Below are 24,264 nucleotides of genomic sequence, written 5' to 3'. Positions count from 1 at the left end.
CACAGTCTGGTCCTAATGAGTAAAACCGCTGCTCTATTTCTACTTTTATAAACCCATTTCCTTTATACTGTACATTATACTGTACATTTTATTCTCTTTTATTTCACTGCAATTAAATGTCATTACATTCTGGATTGTATGCCTCTATTTCAGTGCTGATTGTTAGAAACATTTCCCTGCATGCGCTGTGATAAAATATGAACAGTAGAGGAAGTACAATTATTTTGTCATAAGTAATATCATGACAGGAAAAGCGGATCGCATTAGAAACACTCTCAGATGTTTTAAAGAAAAAGGAAAGAATATCACACACTTGCCAGACTTTTTTCTGGTCACTATTTAAAACAATGTTACAGTCCATTCAATGTGAAATTTCATTTCTCCACTTTAGGGTGCACAAACTTTTGCACCCCACCGTCCTCATGCCATGCTGCAGCAGTTTTTCCTGCTTTAGATATACACAACTATAGAAAAGTACTAAAACAGATCAGATAAAAGCATCAGTTTTTGACTTTTGCAGGAAAATAATCAACGTAAGTGAGTTCACATGACGTCCTGAACACCACAAACTCCTCGGTCCTGAAGCTCTGACACTCCACACTCCTTCCTTCATCCTCACTTATTCCATATATAATCTACATATTTCTCTATTAAACACAAATGTCCTGTATTTAATGAATAAAGTGCAGATTATACAGACTTTCTGGATGAGCAGCTGCTATTAAAACATTATTGAATGAATATTATGTATTTATTATTATGTAACTTACATTAAAATAATAATTAATTGGATCGAAATATTAAACCTCAGTTTGCTCATGTTGGTTGTTGTGGGATTAATTAGTCACATGACTCAGTGCCAGGATGAGTGTCATTATTATAACTCGTTAGTTAATGTGTTATTTATTTTCTTAACTATTTATATTCTTAAAAATATAAATTTTCATCCTGTTAAAGTTACAGCATGACCTTCTCCTGGTGCACAGACAGCAAACAGACTCTTCACATAACTGCATGCTGTTTCCCAAAACTACAGAACTACAGTCCAATTAGTTCAGTTTTATAAACACTTCACTCACTTTAATAAAGTGGGTCCAGGTATCGAGCTGCAGATGAAGCAGGATGTCGACTGCATCCACAATGTCCTCGGTTTCATCTCCTCTTTTCACTACGAGACCGAGAGATGATGAGCGACAGCCATGTGATTGACGAGGCATGATGAGGAGAAGAGACGAGACAAGAAGAACATATCTGAGATCGCTGAGAAAAAGAGAGAGAGAGAGAGAGAGAGAGAGAGAGAGAGAGAGAGAGAGAGAGAGAGAGACAGAGAGAGTGAGAGAGAGAAAGAGAGAGAGAGAGAGAGAGAGTGAGAGAGTGAGAAAAGAGAGGAGAGAAAGAGAGAGAGAGAGAGAGAGTGAGAGAGTGAGAAAAGAGAGGAGAGAAAGAGAGGAGAGAGTAAGTGAGAGAGAGAGAGAGTGAGAGAGAAGGAGAGAGAGAGTAAGTGAGAGAGAGAGAGAGAGAGAGAGAGAGAGAGAGAGAGAGAGAGAGAGAGAGAGAGAGAGAGAGATTAAGAGAGAGAGAGAGAGAGAGAGAGAGAAAAACGTTTTCTCTGCTGCAGGGAAAAGGATCTGTAAAAAAAGATCTGATCACAAAAGGTGATGAAGATTTCTGGTCTAAAATCTGCTCCATTGATTTGTTTATTTATATATTTATATATTTATCTGTGTAAAAGCTGGTGCAGGTCATCCCCGTAGCGAGGTCTCTGATTGGACGCTGAAGATAGAGGAGGAGTTGGTGATCTCAGTGCAGAACAGGGGCAAAGAGAGGGAAAGTGTCACTCTACCAAAGGAACGCTCCGGAGAGCAAGTGCCTCCTGCCTCAGACTCCTGCATCATCTTCTTCTGCTCTCTGTGTTTATCTGCACATCGGCTCATCGTTCGCATGCTGCTCTCATCTCGTCATGCATGAGGAGGACACGGTGTGTGGGGGTTAAATAAAAGCTTTCTGTGAGCTCGAAGATGCTACAAGAACCTCAGTGCATGAAAAAAAAGCAGCTCTTTAAAGGAGATAGAGAAGGAGGACACATAAAAGAAACTCTGGGCATATAATAAATGTAAATAAAGATGGAAAGACTGTGGTGAGAAGCTCCTGCAGATATGAACATCTCTGGGCACCACGGGCTGCACCATGCCCACCGGAACCACAGCCTGGGCGTGCAGATTGGAAACAAAGCCGCTGGCGGGGAAAGGAACTCTGCGTCCGGATGCTACGAACAGCTACTGATCTCCACCGAGGTCTTCATCACGCTGGGGTTGGTCAGCCTTCTGGAGAACATCCTGGTTATTGCAGCCATCATAAAAAACAAGAACTTCCATTCACCCATGTATTTCTTCATCTGCAGCCTGGCGGTGGCTGACCTCCTGGTGAGCGTATCAAACGCGACAGAAACGGCCGTGATGGCGCTGATCACCAGCGGAAACCTGACCATCTCTGGAGACATTGTAAAAAGCATGGACAACGTGTTTGACTCCATGATCTGCAGCTCTCTCCTGGCGTCTATTTGGAGTCTCCTGGCCATCGCTGTGGACCGCTATGTCACCATATTCTATGCCCTGCGCTACCACAACATCATGACCCAGCGTCGGGCGGCGCTCATCATCGTATGCATCTGGAGCTTCTGCTCAGCGTCTGGCGTGCTCTTTATCATCTACTCAGAGAGTGCTACAGTCCTCATCTGCCTTATTAGCATGTTCTTCACCATGCTGGCCCTCATGGCCTCACTTTATGTGCACATGTTCCTCTTGGCGCGGCTTCACATGAAACGCATCGCCGCTTTGCCGGGGAACGGGCCGGTGTGGCAGGCGGCCAACATGAAGGGCGCCGTGACGCTGACCATCCTACTCGGAGTGTTCGTGGTGTGCTGGGCACCATTCTTCCTCCATCTTATCCTCATGATCTCCTGCCCCAGGAACCCATACTGTGTCTGCTTCATGTCTCACTTCAACATGTACCTGATTCTGATCATGTGTAACTCGGTGATAGACCCACTCATCTACGCCTTCAGAAGTCAGGAGATGAGGAAGACCTTCAGGGAGATCTGCTGCGGCTGGGCTTCAGGATGGAGCTGCAGCTGGAGTTGCATCGGCTTCAGTGAAAGACTTAACAGCTATTAACCATGATGTTTTTTGGTGGCTGCATTCTGAAGGCACTGATGTTTCGCTCAATGTTCAAGGCTGTTTGTTAACCTGAAATCATTAACTGCTTCAGATGACTTGAATTTTCATCATCACCAATAGGAGGGTTGCAGTTCACTGATGGACAGAATCGTACATACCTTCATGACTGAAAAGACAAAATCAATGCAATCCTGCAGGGAACATCTGGAATCAAGGTATTTAGAAACGATTCTATCGATCGAGGTGATGAACAACCAGCTCCATCTCAGTGCCTCGATAACGGCTGGAGACTCCTCCCTGCTCTGCTGCGTGATTCGTGCTCATATTCCTTCACGTATTCTCATGTAGGACGTGTGTGGTGATGTGAAATAAATGTGATTGTCTGGAAGCTGTTTTGTGATATTGCTTTAACTAACTGTGATATGTAGGAGTTGGTGTTTATTTCTGCACATCAGGCTGATGTTCGCATGTTAAACCCGTGTCAGAAAGCGTCAGGAGAAATGTAAATAAATCAATATTGATCACTTCCTGGACTACATCTCTAGAGCTTCATTTTGAAATGAAGAAATAATCCATTATGTTCATTTAGTCACAAAAAATGTGAATTGAAGCTGGTGATAATGTTCAGGAGCATCCTTCAGATCTTTCTACATCTCTACAGCTGTTACACTGTCTGGACAAAAGTATTGGGACACCTGAGTTTTCCAGCTATATGTGTTTCTTCAGCCCCTGTGCACAAAGTCAGCTCCATGAAGATCTGCTTTCCATGGGTTCAAAGTATTTGGAAGATCTCCTGCTGTAAAGCTCCATCACCATTGAACAACTTTGGGATGAATGTGAACGCTGACTGCACCCCAGGAGCCTCCTCACCTTCTCACCTGCATCAGTACTTGACTTTACTAACACACTTGTGGATAAATGAGTCTCCACAAAGCTCCAAGATCTACTGGAACATCTTCTCAGAAGAGAGGAGATTTTTATAACAGCAAATGAGGATTAAATGTTTAAAAGGGAGCACATATCAAACTCATGGTCAGGTGTCCACAAACTTTTGTCCAAACATTGTATTTTGTTCCTTATTCCCAGGATGTCTCAAGGATCCAGAACACTCACAAATAAGACCTTCAGAAGTTTCCAAAACCTGCATACAAACTGTTACCAAATGAAACCTTGAATTTGATGTTTTGTGTCATTTTGTTGAAAGAAGGATATTAAATCATTTTAAAATGGAAACCTGAAGACCAGAAACATCTGCACTTCAATGTTCAGCCACGAATCTGGTTTTCAAAAGACTCCAGAAAACAGAGGGACATTCTGTACGCCCTGTTACAAACATACAAACATTCAGAACAAGCGTGTTCTTATAAGCATGAGATCTGCAGGTGCACTACAATCAGAGCTGCTGTTATGGGAAACTAATCAACACCTCACAACCAATCAGAGCCCAGAGTTCAACATCACTGCAGGAAGAACAATTTTCACAAGATGTTCCACATTTACAAATAAATATCAGAGTTTATTCTTTTTTCCTCTTTATCTCCACCCACGTTCTCTCTCACTCACTATACTACAACAAAAGTTCTCACACACACACACACACACACACACACACACACACACACACACACACACACACACACACTGTCCTTCAGCTATTCACTCACTAACAAGTTCTTACTGAGGTTCCTGCCAGCCGTGACCTGTTGATCTTCCCTCTCAGTGCATTGCCTCAACAATTTTCAGAACAGCCTCTAGATGACCTTCAGAGAATGACTGCTGCACACCCACACGGTGATAAACACCACAGCAACACCAGCCTCTGCTTACAAATACACTTTTATTCCACAGGTTGGAGCCACAGGAGCTCTGTAGTTTCTACTCACTGCATAACACATGACAATGTTCAACCTAAAGAGGTTCTGAAAATCGAACTATTTCTCATAGGTCCTCCAGAAGATTTTTTTTTTGGGTATTTTTTCTTCCTGGGCAGAAGCATTTCTTCAAATGTTTGATGAGACAAATTTAAGATTTTTGTAAAGAGTTCAAGATTCAACCTTTAAGAGTTCCTTAACTCACTAGAGAGAAAAGAACATTTAAATTCTAAAAGAATTGCATCTCCTGGACCTTCTCCATCTCCGTTCCACATCAATCATCTTACTGCTCTCTCAAAGTAAAAAAACCAAACCACCCGTAATGATTCTAGAGGTTCTAAGAAGATCTTTAATTAAGGGATCCTCTGAAAATTCTTCTACATGGAGCAGTTTCTGAAAGGAAAACACTTCTACACCCAAACTTTAAGAGTTCTGAAGTACCTTTTTCTAACAGTATTATTTTTAAATGGTGTTCGATAAACGGTTCCTTTCTTGTTGAACCTGTTGGAAAAGTTCTGAAGTTATTACAGGTGTCATTCAGGGTGGTGTATTTCTGAGGGTTTTTTATGGAACTGTCTCTGATTGTTGTGTAGGATTTATACATTTAACCTTCAAGGCTGTGACTTTCAGTCGGTTTGGTTTTTTTTTGCGGCTGTTTTAAACGGTTGAAGAAGAACAAACGGCGTGTAGGAGAACCAGGACGCTGTGAACATTATGAAACCCTGATTCCTGCCTTTCACACAGACATGGCAGGTTTCAGTCTGGCTGCTGAAGTCTAAAGGCGTAGATCACAGGTTCCAAGCAGAACGATTCCATTATTTCTGTAGAGCACTGTGACCTTTAATGCGTCCAGACCCAGAGAATGAGCTCGCTGCGTACGAGCTGCACAAGAGCGGAGCTGAGTGGAACCTGGGAGTGAAGAGGGGATCGGAATAATGAAACATCCGGCTTAAAAAGCTCTATTTTCATTTGATGGCGTGTGATGAGTTTTTTTTTTAATGGTACTTCTGTTTGAAACCTTGGATTTGATGAGGGGTCATTACAGGCAGAGGTACCGCTTAACAACTACTGCAGTGAGGCGACACACACACACACACACACACACACACACACACACACACACACACAAGTGGAAATAACAGAAAATCAAAGGATGTGTGAAATGACATTTGGAGATGATCATGGAGGAGTTAATCAGAATAAAAAGCGTGTTTTCAGACACGGCATTGCTCTGCATGGAGCCGAGGCGTGTCACATGCAGCTCCTGCGCAGCTGCAAATCACAGGTTAGCGCTAATGCATTCACTCGAATACATTATAGGTTACGTTTCCATAGTAACGACGTCAGCCACATTAAATGAATTAAGAAGAAAGCTGTATAATCATTAAAGTGCCTGTAAACACTCGTCCCCTCACCGGAATGCGATTCGTCTTCCTCTTACAAAGCGCTGACACTGGAGACTCCTTCCCGTAAACCAAAATATATTAAAAAAACGCCCCTATGAAACGAGTCGTTACCATAACAACCATGATGTATTAAAACATAAACCTACGGTAGTGTCAAAGTCGCTGCCCAATCAGCATCCAGAATTTAACATCTCCTATAACATATACTATAAGGCCAAATGTATTGAGACACCCGAATTCTCCAGCCGTACGCGGTTCTTCATACAAAGTTGGACACACACATTTTTATCGGACGTCTTTGGATGCTGGAGCATGACATTTTCCCTTCACTTGAACTAATGCTACTGATAAAATGTAAAAAATGTCTGAAATAAGTAAAAACCCAAACAAAGCTTTATGAGAAAATGAGGATTTTTTTTTTTATTCCTCCGAAGACAAAGCGTCTGGGTCATGTTTTCCCCCCAGGCATCTCTTTCTACAAGCTGATCACGTAAACACTCTGACCTGCACCTCATTCTGTCAACACAGGGCTGATTGCAGCGTGCTCAGAGAGAGAATCACCAGCTCTCGCAGGGAGACGCTGCAGCTCTGACGTGAGACCGTGAGTGGGTGAGGAAGGAAAGAAGAAGAAGGATGCTCTACATACCTGGGTTTCTTCCATGCACACATTATATATATATATATAAATATATACACGCACACAGACGGAGTCTTTACACTCTATGTAGAGAAATCTTGGTCCAAATTCATCGTTCTGTAACACGCCCTGGATTTAGACTTTACTGACGGGTTTGCAGGAACTTCGCAGGAACCTCACAGGAACACTCTTCCGCTCCGGAGTTTTCAGATTCAGCTCAAAATCGCTTTATTACACGACTCGTGTTTCGGTTCCTACTAGAGCCAAACAAGAAACTGAAGATCTCAACATCGTAAGTTCTCGCTTGCTCTCACGCTACAGAGCTCGAAACGAGGATGTGGGTTTTCTGACACATGGCACGCATTGAAAAAAACAAAGTTGAAATAAAACAGGAAAAGGTGGTCAAGCTGAGCTGCAATCATCAACTGGCAACAAACTCAAGTCATGTGACCTTCAGCTCTCGTTTAATCTTCACTGATGATGATGATGCAGTTTTAACCATTTTCATTTTCTCTTTTATATTTAGCACCAAAAAAAAATCAGATTTCATCAGATTACCATACTTCTTTTTATTGATATAATGAATTGTTTTTGTAAACAGAAATGTCTAAATTTAGCATTTAAGAAACGAGTCTTCGGTGTGCAACGCTCTGTAAAAGTCAAGGTTAAGCTGTAACTTCAGTTTCTACTTCTTTTTTTCATGTTTTCTCCTGCGTTTAAAATTAACTTCACTAGAGAGAAAAGAAATGAATAAAGTTACTACAGTGTAATAATATATATATAAATATGTGTGTGTGTGTGTGTGTGTGTGTAACCCTCAGCTTAGAATGCTTGAGAAACCCAACTACGCCACCTAGGTTCTGTCAACACCCAGGACAATAAAATAATAAAAAAAAAGTTCTTAAGTAACAAGGTTACAACAATGTGACTTCCCAAAAACGTGACTTTCCAAAAACAATACAGATTTAGTACACAACATTCTAAAAACAAACATATAGAACAGTTTATCACTTAAATACCCACAGTTTAAAATAAATTAAAAAAACAGCCGGGACAAACCTCACAGCAAATCAGTCAATTACATTTCTTAAATCCAGTCACAATCCCAAAGAAAAAATGGATTTAAGAAATTGAATTGATGGATTTGGACTGTAGTTAATATCTACAGTCTGCTATACTGACTCAGGACTACAGTTTGCTCTGATCTCCATCACTGCACCTCAACATGGTTTATCTGTAATAAATCAGGATGAGGTTCCCTCTTGAGTCTGGTTCCTCTTAATGTTTCTTCCTTCTGCATCTCAGGGAGACAAACTTACACTTATAAAGAACATCTTCATTTTTATCTCCACATTATCTGTGTAAAGCTGCTCTGAGACAATGTTCATTATTAAAAACTCAAAACAAATAAACATGAATATATATATATATATAGAAATTTCCCGACTGTGGGACGAATAAATTCAAATCTTATATAAATGCTGTATATATAATGTGTAATATTAATAGCTAAACTTTTAACACTCAGACTATGATGTTTGTGGATGATATTGTGATTTGTGGTGAGAGTAGGGGGCAGGTGGAGAAGAGCCTGGAGAGGTGGAGGTGGAAATGCATCAAGGATCGGCTCTGAGCCCGTTCCTGTTTGCATGTGGTGATGGACCGGTTGAAGGACGAGGTCAGACAGGAGTCTCCCTGGACTATGATGTTTGCGGATGATATTGTGATTTGTGGTGAGAGTAGGGAGCAGGTGGAGAAGAGTCTGGAGAGGTGGAGGTACACGCTGGAGAGAAGGGGAATGAAAGTCAGTAGGAGTAAGACAGAGTACATGTGTGTGAATAAGACGGAGGGCAGTGGAGGGGAGCGGTTGCAGGGAGAAGAGGTGGAGAAGGTGGAGGAGTTCAGGTACCTGGGGTCAACAGTGCAGAGTAATGGAGAGTGTGTTAGAGAAGTGAAGAAAAGAGTGCAGGCAGGGTGGAGTGGGTGGAGAAGAGTGATAGCAGGAGTGATTTGTGATAGAAGAGTATCTGTGAGAGTGAAAGGGAAAGTTTATAGGACTGTGGTGAGACCTGAGATGTTCTATGGTTTAGAGACAGTGGCATTGAGTAAAAGACAGGAGGTGGAGCTGGAGGTAGCAGAGCTGAAGATGTTGAGATGTTCGTTGGGAGTGACGACGATGGACAGGATTAGAAATGAGTTTATTAGAGGGACAGCGCATGTAGGACGTTTTGGAGACAAGGTGAGGGAGGTGATATTGAGATGGTTTGGACATGTGCAGAGGAGGGACATGGGGTATATCAGTAGGAGAATGCTGAGGATGGAGACACCAGGAAGGAGGAAAAGAGGAAGATCAAGGAGGAGGTTTATGGAGGTGGTGAAGGAAGACATGCAGTTAGTGGGTTTAGAGGAAGATGTAGAGGACTCGATGAAGTTTCCTCTATCTGCATGACACGGACTGTTTTGAAGCTTTGGGAGCCGTTATGTAATCGCTTGGATATTTCTACACCTCCTCCACTGTGATTACATTCAGAATTTCCTCCTTTTACTTCTTCAGCATTCGAGAACACAGACAAAGAGAGAGAGAGAGAGAGAGAGAGAGAGAGAGAGAGAGAGAGAGAGTGAGTGTAATGTGAGTAAAGATAACACAGAGGTTGGGCTGAGACGATATTGAGCAGCTTGCGTATCTGAGAGCGACCCGTCCGTTCGCTTCACGTAATTAATTACAGCACATAAGTGAGCAGGATTTGAATAAAATTCATCCATTAGAGCGCGTCCGTCTCGGTGTGCGCTGAGGATGGAGTGTTCCAGGTCTTTATCAGCAGCCTGCATGTGCATCATTGGCATTCATTGCAAACACGCTCAGCGCCTCAGCCTCTTACGCACATGATACGCTCGGAGCTAAACCCCGCTGTTCTCATCCGCCATTAAAGAGCAAGAGAAACTGATGAAGCAAAACTGTCCAGAGCAAAGCTGGTGTGAAGCGACACTGCAGCGTATCATCACAGAACCTGACCTGGGAGATACCGAGAGTCTGAAACCTGCCGCAAAATCATGTTTACTCTGTTTGCAATTTTATCCAGCTGTTAGCACAGCTGTACTGATACGCCACGCTGAGAGATTTTACACTGCCTGACTTTTAAACACAGAGATCCATTAAGATCCTGATTCTGAAATGTAATAGAACAAGTCTTTTTTCTTTCTTTCTTTCTTTCTTTCTTTCTTTCTTTCTTGCCCTCTCTTCCTCTATATATTTTCCTTTTCTTCTCTCACCTTGTTCCTACACACACTTCATGTTTTTCTTTCTGTAATATGTTTTACTCTCAGAGTAGATCATCACGTAATCACCACCATGAGGTGTCTGGACAGCAGATCCACCAGGTGAGTGAGCGCACGTTCTTTTCGCTGACGTCGTGCCACGTGTTTATCAGATATCCACCAAACCATACACCATTCATTTCACTGCTCCAAAATGAGCCTGTGATAAGAGCTGATGAAAACCACTCGAATGCGCAGATGAGAAGAGAAACACTCCACACGCCTCATCGCTATTCACCGAGCGCTAAGGGCCGAGACGGGGGAAATCTGATTCTCATTTTGGGGACTGTGAGTGCAGGACGTGTGTGTGATGATCTGCTGATTGTCGGGTTTTTGCATGTTTATTAAATCCAGCTGTAATATCTTCTTGATTGATGTTTACGTAGTGACTCTGAAACAGGATTGAATTTGTGTCTATTTAAAAATCGTTTTTAAGGGAAAGGAGCCAAAGCAGCTCAAGCATGCATGAAGAAGAGTCTGATTTGCATATCAGAAGTCGTCAGAGTCTCTGAAGATACTTCAATTATTGATTAGAGATGATTCTGAACAGGAAGAAGTCACGGTAACGTCCTGGTGGTGACATTAAATTTGCAATAGTAACACAATCATGTGACATTTTAGCTGGAATTTCAGCTCCTGTAGTTACAATATTCATGAAATTCCTCGGAATGAAGCACAGAGTGTGTGGAATTTCTGAGTGGAACTTCCATGGATTGTACTTGTTTCAGTAGCAGGAAAGTTAATTCAGTGAAAGTCAGTGTCAAAGTTGCCAGCAAACATCTAGATGCATAAAAAGAAAAATGCTGTTCCCCTGGTCGTGATGTTCCAGATGCATCACACCCCTGAGCCATGACGTTGCTAAGCAACAGGATGTAACATAACTTTGTCTTCACTTGTACAGGACTGAGGACAGGGTTAATCACTGAGAGAGCTTCATCATCGTGAACATCACACCCACACACACACACACACACACACACCTAAAATCAGCGCATGTAGCACTGTGAACACGTTCAGATTAAGGCCTCCAGCATGGTGTAAGATATAAAAGATCAAAAATAAATCAGGGTTTTGGTTACTTGGAGAAAATTTCAGCTCACGTAGAACCAATCAAAAGCACAGCAGAAAAGACTCTGTGACACGTGGAGAAGAGCAACACAAACAGACTTCCTGATTGAATATCCCAAATAAACACAATAAATTGGGTGTTGATGAGCATGTGCAGAACATTTACAAAAAAAAAGCATGTGGAGTTCCGTGTGGATTTGGTGGGAATTAAATATTTCAAACAAATGTTTGAGTTTTGTGTTTTAGTTGAGGGATTCAGTCCAAACTGAAGGTGGATGAGGGCGTGGCCTGTGCTTTATTCCTTATTAAAAAGAGGGGGTGTGGCCTATGTGTTTTAATCCACATTTAAAGAGGAGGGGGTGTGGCCTCTGTTTTAGTCCCTATGAAAAAAGGAGGGTGTGTGGCCTGTGTTTTAATCCACATTTAAAGAGGAGGGGGTGTGGCCTATGTGTTTTAATCCACATTTAAAGAGGAGGGGGTGTGGCCTCTGTTTTAGTCCCTATTAAAAAAGGAGGGGGTGTGGCCTCTGTGTAAAAATCCCAGCACCACCAGGCTGCCACTTCTCACCCCTCAAATGCTCAGTTGCTCTGGATTAGGGCTTCTGGTGAACGTAAACGTGAAGCCCTTATCAGTTACAGTCACATCAGAAACGGAAACACACACTTTAAAGGAAGTGTAGGAAGCTGTGGTGAACACGGTGTGAGATTTACTGACTAAAGGTATTTTACACACATTCACACGTTTGTGCTGCAGCTGATTATAATATACACGTTACAGAGACTTCATTTATTCCATATTTACACAAAGTACAAGATTCAGTGGGCACACGTCTGTTCACGTGACTTTACAGGAACTCAGCAGGAAACAAACACAATAAATCCTTTCCATTCTGAGAAACTCTGTGCGTGTGTGTGTGTGGCATGTGTGTGTGTGTGTGTGTGTGTGTGTGAGAGAAACAGACTTCAGCACAAGGCATATATATATTTCACTGATAAAAATTCAGCAGCAGAAATAGATTCCAGGAGCTTCAATTTAAAAACACTCAACGCACACGCTCTCTCTCACACACACACACACACACACACACACACACACACACACACACACAGTGCTCATGCTGCTCTAGTCAGAGTGCATCACAAAGCTGCACTAAAGCTGATTACCATCATGAAGCCTGCAATGCGTTTTCTCCAGAAGCTTCTTCGTACTCCTTATGAACATCTAAAGAACCGAAAAGTGTTTCTAGAACATTCAGGATGTTGCTCTGAATGGAGTCGACCTGAGCAGGAGGACAATATTCATCCAAACTCGACCTGTTTTTGGGAACGAACAGACACAGTGAGACAGAACAAACAGACAAAAGATAAAATAAGTAAATAGTTACATAAATGTAATAAACACACTATAATTATAATAATCATAATAATAATAATAATAATAATAATAATAATAATTACAATAATCATAATAATACAATAAAAACCAAACATACAAAAAATGTAATTAAATTAAGGAATGTACTAATAAATAAATCTATTTCATAAGTGAATAAAAAAACATACCAATAGAGAAAGTAATTAATGTAATTAATTAATGAATAAATTCATTATGAGCTGTATAAAAAACTAAATACATTCATGATATCCACAAAGTTAAAATAAAATAAATAAATGAAATGAAAGTTTTATGGATTAAATAAATGGATAAAAGACACAATAAACAGCTGAACTGATAAATACAGTGGAATGAAGAGAGTTTTCAGGTTTCACCTGGACATGGTGATGAGTGTGGGTTTGGGAAGAGGCTGCAGGACCGAATGCACTGCGAGCATCAACTGCTGGATCTCTGCCTCACTGCTGACGTGGTGAGGAAGCTCTGAGTAATCACAGGTCAGACCGGCCTGGTGAACCTGCACACACACGCACGCACACAAATTTCTTTAAGAAAAGCACAAACCAAGGAGTGTGTGTGTGTGTGTGTGTGTGTGTGTGTGTGTGTGTGTTGTAGTATGTACAATTCTATAAAATTACAATCCTAGAAGCTGCATTTTCTTGTGGTCATCTGCAAATCACCCACCAGCGAACTCTTCCCCAATCACACGACTACTATTCACGTGTGCAGGGCTAACACGTGCTTCCTCTGAGACGTGTGAAGCGAGATTAACCTCAGGGTACCATCTGTCTCTGTGATTGACAGGTGTGAGAGTTGAAGCCCCTCCCACCAGGATCAGAGTTTGCTCAGTGGAATCCAGATGTGGACAGATGTGGCACTTTTGGGATTCGGATGATTTTCTGCTGCACTGCTCAGAGTTTTTTTACATCATAATCTTTAGATCACAATCTTCAGTGTAACGAGTGGAAATGAATTAACTGTTTATTTGTTTACCATTTCATAGTCTGGGGATTTGTTACGACTCTTCAGACTGCAGACGAGTTTCACAAAAGATTTCATCCTGCAACATAAATAAGCATTACTGCAAACCATACACACACACAGACACACAGACACACACACACACACACACACACACACACACACACACATATCCACACACACACACACACACACATATCCACACACACACACTCGTACACACTTGACGCATGTGTTTGGTTTTACCCGAGTTTATGTGCTAGACGTTCCACAGTGAGCTCACTGTCGTCCTCCAGAAGGTCGGCGAACGCTGCCTCCAGATCCTCCAGCTGCCGTGTCCGTCTCTCCACACACTCACACAGCAGCTCCTACACACACACACACATTTCAGTGACACACAGTTAAATGAGTGTGTGTGAGAGTGTGTGTGTGTGTGTGTGTGTGTGTGTGAGTTTGGTACAGTTCAGTTCGGTAACACAGCATTGTAACACAACTACACACAGGAAACAACTGACCAAACTGATCATCAGAGCTGCAGGATTCCCAGAGTTCATCATGACCTTTACTACAAAAAAGATGCCTGAATTGAACTAATTATTTCAGAGTAACCCAAAGCCCTGAGTGTGAGGAGGCACTGTGACCCGCCCCACCACAACCTGCCCCCTCACCCCTCTGTGCTGCTGTATGAACAATACTCACTATAATAACTTATAAATGTAATTAGATTTAAGAGCGAGTGTGTGAGAGAGCGAGCGATGGACTGGGAGCTCTTACTCTTTCTCTCTCTCGCTCTCTCTTTCTCTCTCTCTCTCTCCGGTTATTAGTGCTAATTTGATTGAAAGCCTCCATTACCTCGTCCTCATCCTCACGTGGCCTCTCGAAGCTGTACAGTTCCTGCAGGATGCAGTACTCGTCCTGTGGAGAAGAACCAAATAACACCACTCAAATCCTACTGAACTCCTTTTTTACACACACACACACACACACACACACACACACACACACACACACACAGCTTGTTGTATTTCAGAAAAATACAGCTTGTGTTTTTAAACTCGATCATTGATTGAGGTTTTAACACTAATAATAATAATAATAATAATAATAATAATAATAATAATAATACGGCTGTTTCTATAACTTCCAGTTCTGGATTCTGATTGGACAGATGATGTTCTAATAAGTTATTGTTTCTATAGAAATGGCAACAGTCCATTCACAGTGAGCACCAAGTCAGAGGGTCTTCACTTGCACTTGGAGACCCAAATTTGTTCCAGCATGACAATGCTCCTGCGCACAAAGTCAGCTCCATGGAGATCTGCTTTACATGAGCAGAAGATCTCCTGCTATAGAGCTCCAACCCTATTGAACAGCTTTGGGATGAATGTGAAAGCTGACTGCACACCAGGAACCTCCTCACCTTCTCACCTCCATCACTACCTGACTTTACTAACACACTTGTAGCTGAATGAATCTTCACAAAATCTGAAGAGTGAAGGTTATTATAACAGTGAATGGAAACTGAATGCGGAATGAGATGTTCAAAAAGAAGCACATACACATTCTATGGTCAGGTGTCCACAAACTTCTGCCGATATAGTTTACGAGGTTTAGGCGCCCTCTGTTGCCTGATAAACGAACTGCAAGAGCAGTTTATTAAATGAATTCCCTGCACCCACTTCTACTCTCTTTATTTTTATTTATTTGTTTTTTTTTAGATGTTTATCGGTGCTGTAGAGACACAAATTAACGTAACGATAAATAGATCAAATAAATTCACTCCACACTGGCATTGATTATTTGCCTCTAACATCATGTCGGAGTGATGGATCAGAAGTGAGATGGATGTGGTTAGAAATTCAATTAACATCCTTCGAATACAGTCAAATTACAAAGGCCACGCCCACAAACATAACCCCGCCCATTAATGTTATAGCTACAATTAACACGAGAGTAATTTCTAAAAATAATATATTTATATTTGCTTTAAAACATGTGAATTATTAAAAATGATAAATTATTATTATTTGAAAAAAATTATATCCATTCTATTTTTATATTTGAATTCATTTTATTTGAATTTTCTACATCTCTGTTCTTAGCTCACTTTTTTTTTACTTTTTCCCAGTTAACGTCTGCTTTTAGGAAATAAATGCATTTAAATAAAAACATTTAATGCTCACTCGTAGCAGATAAACAATCTCCAGAGAGGATGTGTATGTATGTAATGGATCAGTGCAGTACCTGTGTGTACATTTCTTTGAAGGGATTCTTACAGGAGAAGAAATCCAGGTCGATGTCGAGGATGTAGGGATCGTCCTGTTTAAGTTCACTCAGCAGGCTAATCGAATCGCTCGCTTTCGCCGCACTGGGAATCTCTGGTGTGCTGCTGCTGCCACCTGCAGCCTGAGACCCGTCACTGCAGGACCCGCTGCTGCCCACCTCCGGGTCCACTTTAGATTTTTTCTCAGTGTTCTGCTGGGAGTTCTCCTGGTTCCTGGTATCAGAAGTGTGCGCTGGATCCACACGGACGACACTCAGACGGAAGGGCTTCCCGTCCTCGAGCTGCTCGGGGGGAACGTAGAGAGCGTCGCTCAGGAAGTAATCGTCCGTGCTTGTGACTCTGAAATGGAAAAAATCATTATAGAGGTGTTCTCAAAGTCAATGTCCCTCTCGTCCACTTCATCTGTGTGAAAATCTGGTGGACGTGAGAATCGGTTTAAAACGCGTGAACGTTTCAGAAGCTTTTTGGAGCTGAAAAGGGTCTTTAGATGAGTGTGAAAACAGATTAAAGTTCACACACACACACGACACTTTTAATGGGCTGAAAATCCTTCATATGGGTGTAAAAAAGGTTATAACTAATGAGATTTCCTTTTATTGGGAATTATTTTTTGAAAAATTATAGACAATAATAGAATAAATTATAATTATAATAAAATATTATTCTTTCTGAACAAATCACCAATGAATCTTGTTTTTTGTCGTTGTTTCTGCTGAAACTCCCCGATTGTAAAAATACTTTTCTTACACAAATGTGTTAAATACTTAGTGTTTTGTGAGTCAGTGTTCAGCACTCAGTAAGTCAGTGCTCAGTGAGTCAATTTTTTGTGAATCATGATGCAGTGAGTCAGTGTTCAGTAAATCCACACTCAGTGAGTCAGTGTTCAGTGAGTCGGGTTCAGTGAGTCAGGTGAAGTGAGTCGGGTTCAGTGAGTCAGCGTTCAGTGAGTCGGGTTCAGTGAGTCAGGTGAAGTGAGTCGGGTTCAGTGAGTCAGCGTTCAGTGAGTCAGTGTTCAGTGAGTCGGGTTCAGTGAGTCAGGTGAAGTGAGTCAGCGTTCATTGAGTCAGCATTCAGTGAGTCGGGTTCAGTGAGTCAGGTGAAGTGAGTCAGCGTTCATTGAGTCAGCATTCAGTGAGTCAGCGTTCAGTGAGTCAGCGTTCAGTGAGTCAGCGCTGCCCATTTCAGCAGAATTTCAGTGAATCTGTGACTGAATCCTCGACTCATTATCCACACTGAAGTAAGATGAGTAAGATTCTGTCTGTTTGTAAAACCTGCAACGTTGTTATTTATAATCTCCTCCTGGTACACACACAGTGCCGTCGTCTCACCTGATGGTGTTGGTGGACGAGTCTCTTCCCACACACATCTCGTGCTCGCCCTCTCGGATCTGCTGAGCCCAGTACGGATGAAGCCAGGCCACGTGGGACACATGACCGGCGTACACCATCGGCATGATCCAGTTCTCAATGCTCAGCTCACTAAGAAGGAAAAAACACACACACACACACACACACACACACACACACACACAGACACACACACACACACACACAGAGGGATCAAACATACTGTTAAACAGATTTGTAAAAGCAGATGAATGCACTTTCACATTCTTTAACCTGAACAGAGCTTCTTTATCAAACACGGTGTGAGCAGCCATGCTGACGGGGATCAGCAGGTCGGGGTGTGAGTCCAGGTGGACCATCTTAACGTCCTTCAAGGGGATGTGACGAGAACCGATGGCGCGGTAGATATGTCGCACCACCTGCATAACACAGAGAGGATATTAAAGATAATAATAATAATAATAATAATAATAATAATCCTATTAATATTATTATATAGATAAAAACTTTTTTTGATGATTTTAGAGGGTCATAGTTCACATGCAAACTGTTTATCCCCCTTTTTTAAGACTAATTTATTTTAGAAAGATTCCTGTATATAACTGCAGTATAAAACATGCTCTTTAAGTACATTACATATAAATAAATAACCACGAGTATTTATTATAATATTATATGCGATTAAATAAATACACACACTGTAACATTACACTTTTTTATATTTATATATTTATATATATATATATATTTATGTATGTACGTAGTCCTAATATTTTCCTAATAAATAAATAGTGCACTTTGTAGGGCGCCTGTAACTGCGATGTTGCGCCCTATTTAGTGCACCGAAGCAGAAAGTAAGCATCCGTTTAGGATTCCGCCAGAGCGCTAAGGGTTTTTTAACAATACAATAATGTATTTTAATTGAAACTCTGACCTCATGATGGTCTTCAACAATCCACACTGGGATTTTGGAATAACTGCGTTTCACCGGCGGTGGTTTCATTCCGATTAAAATATATCCTTTGGAGAGATTGTAGTGATTATGCTAGCTAGTTGCTAATAGCAATAAAAGGTGGAAGAATATGAGTGAGACACCGTGCAGCGCTCTTTTAGTGACGGTCGGAAACAGAGATGAGTGGAACAGCAGCGTGTCTCAGGACTGAGAGATGAAAGTTCCGCCTTTCTCCTAAAACCTGCATTTTACATTCAGTGGTGAAGAACACAAACCGTGTATTTGAGTAAAAGTTGAGATCCACTCGGTAAAATATGACTTCAGTAAAGTCTTCACTTAATCACCTCAGTTTCTGTGTAAAGACTCGAATGTGACTCTCAGCACACTGATCTATTAATAGAATGATATTAAAGACTCAAACACTGATTGATTTCTATTATAATTATCATGAACACAAAACCTTTACAACTACTTCAGTAAAAACGTGTAAATGAGGTCACGTGTGTTGTGGTGAGTCGAGTCTGGAGTTTCTTCATCATTTATTCCTCTCTAAATGTTCTGCTTGATGTTGAACTGATGCTGAACTGTATGTTGGTGATCAGTAGATGCACCGAGCGCCGATCAGAACACGTGTAAAACAGAGCGTGCGCTCGATCCTGATTGGTGACTCGCTGCGTGTTTCACCAGTTACGTTTTTATCCTCGTTAATAAAAAGAAACGACTGATTTCACTAAATGTAGTAAAAAGTCAAATATTTGAAATGTAGTGAAGTTTCAGTAAAAATCTCCCCAAATGTAAAACTTCAGTAAAGAACAGATACGTCAAAAATCTATTTAAAAACAATAATGAATTACAGTCACTTTATTACTGTTTATTACTGATAATTAATACTAGTAAAATAAATAAATATTTTAAATACTTTACCTCCAGTTTACACTCTAATAACTATATATGCAGGTACGTGGTGATGGTCTCTCTCACTAACCCACACACACACACACACACACACACACACACACACACACACACACACACACCATGACACAGTAACACAGATTATAATTATAAAGAGATGAGTGTACTGTGTGTATATTTCTGTATATGCTGAATAACAGATGAGGATTAAATATAAAACAGAGAGGTGTGTGTGTGTGTGTGTGTGTGTGTGTGTGTGTGTGCACTAGCCCGTATCTGTGAGAGTGACTGCTGTCTCTGTCAGAAGTGTTGGGAGAACTGGAGCATTAAAGATGGATTCATCCCATCATCTTTTATTCACAAAGTTTTCTCCGCTCGTGTGTCGAGTTCCATCCGTTGCTCCGGCACTCGACACACACACACACACACACACACACACACACACACACACACACACACACACACACACACCACGTTTCACCACCTTTCATTCCACATCCACGAGTTTACACCTCACCATGTCCAGGTTCTGATTTGTGGTGCAGAAAAACAGAGGGTGATGATTAATTCTCTACAGCTGCACACATCTGGACGTGTTACTGTTTCTATAGGAACAGTGTATTCACAGGGACTGACCTAATTGGAAGGAGTCTCCAGTGCCAGTCAGACTTTATGAAAGTGTTTAGAGCTGCTGTAATGTTCTGCAAGTGATGGAAAACCTCATTTACATGGTGCCCAATACAACGAAGTGTAACTATAAAGTGATAAAAAGTACAAAATCTCGTTCTTTAATGAATAAATCCTCACTGGAGAGAAACTCTGGAGTCTTTCGTTCCTCACCGAACCGTACTAAATTAGAATTTTGTGATCTTGTGAATTCACTGCATCAGTCGATACCGTGGTTTGAACTCCAGCTGCTCTTTTCTTCTGACCTCAGATCAGCTCCTGATGTCCCTCAGGGAGAGATCCTCAATCCTCCATCTCACCAGCATCTGCCTTTTCTCACAGGGTCCTGATCTCCTGCTGGCTCCGGACTCGCAAATCACTGACACTCCTGAACCCTACATGGACTGCAGACTAAGTGGAATCTCTGACCAGTGTGTGTGTGTGTGTGTGTGTGTGTGTGTGTGTGTGTGTGTGTGTGTTTAGATGCTGCAGCTAATCCATGATTCATGCCGTGGCCTGGCTTGACTTCTCATCCCAGAGGCTTGCTAATCTTCATCATCATCTATTTCATCTTCTATTTGTTCTTCATCATCATCATCATCATCATCATCAATGTTAACATTATTTTATTTAAGACCATCATCTTCATCGGGGATCTTCAATGTTTTTCAGGTCAAGGACCCCGTAGGTGATGGAGACATGGTGCAGGGGCCCCTGAATGTGTCAAACAGTCACTGATAATAATAGAAAGCGATATTACGATAGTTATATGATGTGAAGACGATTAGAACTTTGATGTTGTTGTTTAACTGCATCATGATCTTTATTTTTACATATTTTCAAGTTTCATACATTTTTCTTTTACTGTCATGTGAACTTTAATACATTTACATGAACATCAGCTTTAACTTTAACAGAACTTTAATGTAATAATTATAATATTTTAACAATTAAATATTTCATCTTTAATGTTTTAACCCGTTTAGTTTTTTTAATAAAATATTATTTGTGATTTAACATTAATTAGCAGACCCCCTGCAGTATCGCCATGATTCATAATCATCTTCATCATCTTCATTATTACCATCCTCATCATCTTCTTCTTCTTCATCACCACCTGTTTTTCCTTCATCACCATCATTATCATCATCTTCATCATCATCATCATCATCATCATCGTTATCGTCCTGTTCTTCAGAAAAGCCTGTTGAGTCGGTGGCTTCAGCAGCGTGGGGTTTGATAGAGCTGAATGTGGAGCTCCAGGAGAAGTAAGATGGAAAAAGGGACTTAAGATGGTAAAGAGAGAAGGAGGGAGAGAGGGAGAGAGAGAGAAGACGAGAGAGAGAGAGAGAGAGAGAGAGAGAGAGAGAGCTTTCTGTCTTTTGTTGAATTATTTCTCGTTCCTCAGGTCGGCTTGATGGCTTCCTTCTTTAAATCTTGAGCGCGATGTTCTCGTCAGACGAGGCAGTGGAGAAAAGGGAGGGAGGAAAGTTTGAGTGCAGGCGGTGAGCTGAGCTCTGATCTCTGATTGGGTGAGTGGCAGCAGACGGAGGACGTGGAGCAGCAGTGTGCAGGACGTGTGGAGCTCCGTCACTCGGCGTGGATTATTAACTCTGACTCTGTGTCAGGGCCGCACTGAATAAATAATGACAGACTGATGGCTTCCCGTGTTCTCACACCGCTCCTTCTCTCTCTCCATCACTCCGGTTGGCTATCTTTTCCTCTCTCTCACACGCTGTTCTTCTCTCTCTCTTTTCTCTCCAGGTGTGAAATTGGACACAGAGCCTGTTTTTTTTGGTGAGTAGTACCGCAGCTCTGTCATGTGCTTCCTCTCCTCCTTCGCCTTTATGCCAGAGGCCCCGGTTTGTTGTAAAAGCAGTGTTCCTTGTTCCTGCACCGCAGGAGCAACTTGATTTTGAAAGAAAAAGAACGAAAAAAAACGTGGAGGAAAAAAAAAATGTTATGTACAAAGCAATACGTGTGGTTTATCTTCGTGTACACGAGCACAGGAGGAAGGAGAAACAAGAGAAATGGGAAGTGAAGGGGATTTTTATTCCTGTTCTGCTGTTAGCATTTATATGTGATTTGGAAAATTCAGTGCTTTGAGGGTTACTGGGTGAAATATGGGAAGGGTTGCCATGTATATTGTTTCTAAGTAGTTTTTTTTTAACCATATATATTAACCCTACTGGGTTCCCTGGTGGTCTAGTGGTTAGGATGCGGCGCTCTCACCGCAGCGGCCCGGGTGACCCCTAACGGGAGAAGCCGAAAGAAAGTATATATTAACCCTACTTCTCGACTGATCTGGCAACCCACATCATGTAACAAACATACAACAAAGAATTTTACACAAATCCTGATTGATTATTTAAATCTTTTTGCAAAATAAAAACAAAAAACGCAGTTTAATCACTTAAAGTTGGATAACAAGATCTAATCACACACAGTATATACCAAAAATATTTGAACACCTGATTTCCCAGCCAGGTTCTTCCCCAAACTGTGATCATAAATTTGGAAGAACACAATTGTATTGGACGTCTTCGGATGCTGTAAGATTTTCCCTTTAATAAACTAGGAGACCCAAACCTGTTCCAGGATGACAATACCCCTGTTCACCTACACCCCACTGCTTTCCATGGGTTGGAAGATGTGAATGATGCTATAGACCTCCAACACTGTTAAACACCTTTGGGATGAATGTGAACGCTGACTGCATCCCAGGAACCCCCTCACCTTCTCACCTTCATCAGACCCTGACTTTAAACTGACTCGGAATACGTGTAATATAACCATTATAAATACTAATGTGTATTTTAGACTTTAATGTTGAAAAAACGTGTCCAATGCAGAAATCTGTCTTTTCCTTCATGTAAACACAACTGGGAATTTAATGGTACCTTCTTCCTTTACTAAAGAAAAAACAGCAAGACAAGAAACACCTAACGTTCTTAAATGCATTTCTTCACTCGTATTTCTCTTTCAGTCCTGAAACTGAGCGCTGATTGACCATTTCCACTGACTGAATTCACACACATGTTATTCACCTCACAGGTCTCAGTTCTGACATCAATAAATAAATATGTAGGAAAATTTCACAGACAGATGCAAACAAACAGCGCCGCACTCTTATCCCAAACACACACACACACACACACACACACACACACACACACACACACAGAATGTTTGTATAATAAATGATATTATCACATAATATTAGCGTATTGGCTGATTTTCAGTCTGCGAGTCCACATGCTGCAGAAAACTCTGCCCTTTTACACAGAAGGGAGAATTTATCACTGTCACACAGCTCCTGGACTCTTTGGCCTATTTTTGGAAGAAAGAAGAGAGGGGTGTTGAAGGAAAAATACCCAGTGGCACATCCCTCCTCTCTGCTTCCTTCTTTTATTTCTCTCTCTGTGTGTTTTTTATATATTATAAATAAAGATAAAAAAAATCTTCCTCTCATCCCTCACCTCCCCGACCGTCTGTCCTCTCTTTTTTCTCTTCTTTCTCTTCTTCGGAGAGACATATCCCACATCTCACCCTCGTGTCTGTGTCACCCACGGGCCCTGTGGGACTTCCTGATTGGCTGAGGCTCTGGTGCGAGACCGGTCCGGTGCAGGTGAGTGGGCGGACGGTTCTGACCCGAGGGACAGCGACAGGCCGGGATGACGAGTCCTGGCTCACGATGCCTAGTCGGTGTGTCGGAAGAAAAATAAGAAAAACAGGTTTCTGCAATAATCACAAACATATACATGTGTTCCAGAAGATCTTTATGATTCTGTTTCTGTCTAACATATTTTTGTACTGTATTAATATATAAATGTATAATTTTATCTGGAAGTTCTGTTGTATGATTAATGAACAATTATGATTAAAGACCAAAGAATCCTGAGTAATAAATTATTTATACCACATATAAGCAGTACAAAATAACTGAGCAACATCTGTACACCTTGACCCCTAATTAAGACTGATGAATATGCGTAATTATGCAAATTAGAAACATATGCACAACCTTCTATGACCCTTAACAGTCTCATTTGATTTCAGCAATTTCTCTGTGATTTATTTTTACAAAATCTCGAAATATACACAGTTACCATAACAACCACTATCGGATAAAAAACCTTGATAATAAATTTATTGTTTTTTGATTAATGATAAAACTGACAGTAAATAAGACTCCAAAAAAAAGAAGAAGGATTGCACTGAGAGATGGGAACCAATCAAATAGAGAATAAACTAA

At 41.2% G+C, this 24,264-nt stretch overlaps 3 protein-coding genes across 4 annotated transcripts in view; 1 reads left to right on the top strand and 2 right to left on the bottom strand.

Annotated features, from left to right (window-relative positions):
* The window catches only part of gad3 (glutamate decarboxylase 3), a 22,810-nt gene extending 21,489 nt beyond the window's left edge, over positions 1-1,321 (bottom strand). The window contains exon 1 of the mRNA XM_046876505.1: positions 1,080-1,321. Coding sequence (XP_046732461.1) covers positions 1,080-1,156 — 77 coding nt within the window. The 5' untranslated portion in view covers positions 1,157-1,321. The remainder of the gene's footprint in view (positions 1-1,079) is intronic.
* Positions 1,322-1,541: 220 nt separating this feature from the next.
* Positions 1,542-6,089, top strand: mc4r (melanocortin 4 receptor). The gene has a single exon (XM_046877076.1). It carries the CDS (start codon positions 2,157-2,159, stop codon positions 3,171-3,173), a length of 1,017 nt encoding a protein of 338 aa, XP_046733032.1. The 5' UTR covers positions 1,542-2,156; the 3' UTR covers positions 3,174-6,089.
* Positions 6,090-11,370: 5,281 nt separating this feature from the next.
* Positions 11,371-18,600, bottom strand: c20h5orf22 (chromosome 20 C5orf22 homolog). Of its 2 annotated transcripts, XR_006928777.1 has the most exons (10): positions 18,411-18,600; positions 17,750-17,895; positions 17,459-17,608; positions 16,091-16,469; positions 14,699-14,761; positions 14,093-14,214; positions 13,859-13,925; positions 13,243-13,382; positions 12,539-12,786; positions 11,371-11,385 (listed from the first exon to the last, which is right to left on the bottom strand). XR_006928777.1 is itself a non-coding variant. In XM_046875899.1 (9 exons), the coding sequence occupies exons 1-9, from the start codon at positions 18,477-18,479 to the stop codon at positions 12,639-12,641; spliced, it is 1,284 nt and encodes a 427-aa protein (XP_046731855.1). In that variant the 5' UTR covers positions 18,480-18,564; the 3' UTR covers positions 12,441-12,638. The 2 variants fall into 2 exon arrangements, 1 of the variants encoding a protein (XP_046731855.1); XM_046875899.1 differs by lacking the exon at positions 11,371-11,385 and having other exon boundaries at positions 12,441-12,786; positions 18,411-18,564.
* Between the last annotated feature and the right edge of the window lie 5,664 nt (positions 18,601-24,264).

The sequence above is a fragment of the Silurus meridionalis genome, chromosome 20, assembly GCF_014805685.1.
Source record: "Silurus meridionalis isolate SWU-2019-XX chromosome 20, ASM1480568v1, whole genome shotgun sequence".
Lineage (NCBI taxonomy): Eukaryota > Metazoa > Chordata > Actinopteri > Siluriformes > Siluridae > Silurus > Silurus meridionalis.
The sequence above is the reverse complement of the archived record's forward strand: the minus strand, read 5'-3'. Positions and strand labels throughout refer to the sequence as shown.

Bases quoted from the DNA above. Each gene is read 5' to 3' on its own strand.
- mc4r (XM_046877076.1), top strand. From the start codon at position 2,157: ATGAACATCTCTGGGCACCACGGGCTGCACCATGCCCACCGGAACCAC.
- c20h5orf22 (XM_046875899.1), bottom strand. From the start codon at position 18,479: ATGAAACCACCGCCGGTGAAACGCAGTTATTCCAAAATCCCAGTGTGG. The intron at 13,383-13,858 runs GTAAACAAATAA...GTGTGTGTGCAG, and splicing joins AATCCCCAGACTATGAAATG to GTTCACCAGGCCGGTCTGAC. The intron at 12,787-13,242 runs GTGAAACCTGAA...TCCCAAAAACAG, and splicing joins ACACTCATCACCATGTCCAG to GTCGAGTTTGGATGAATATT.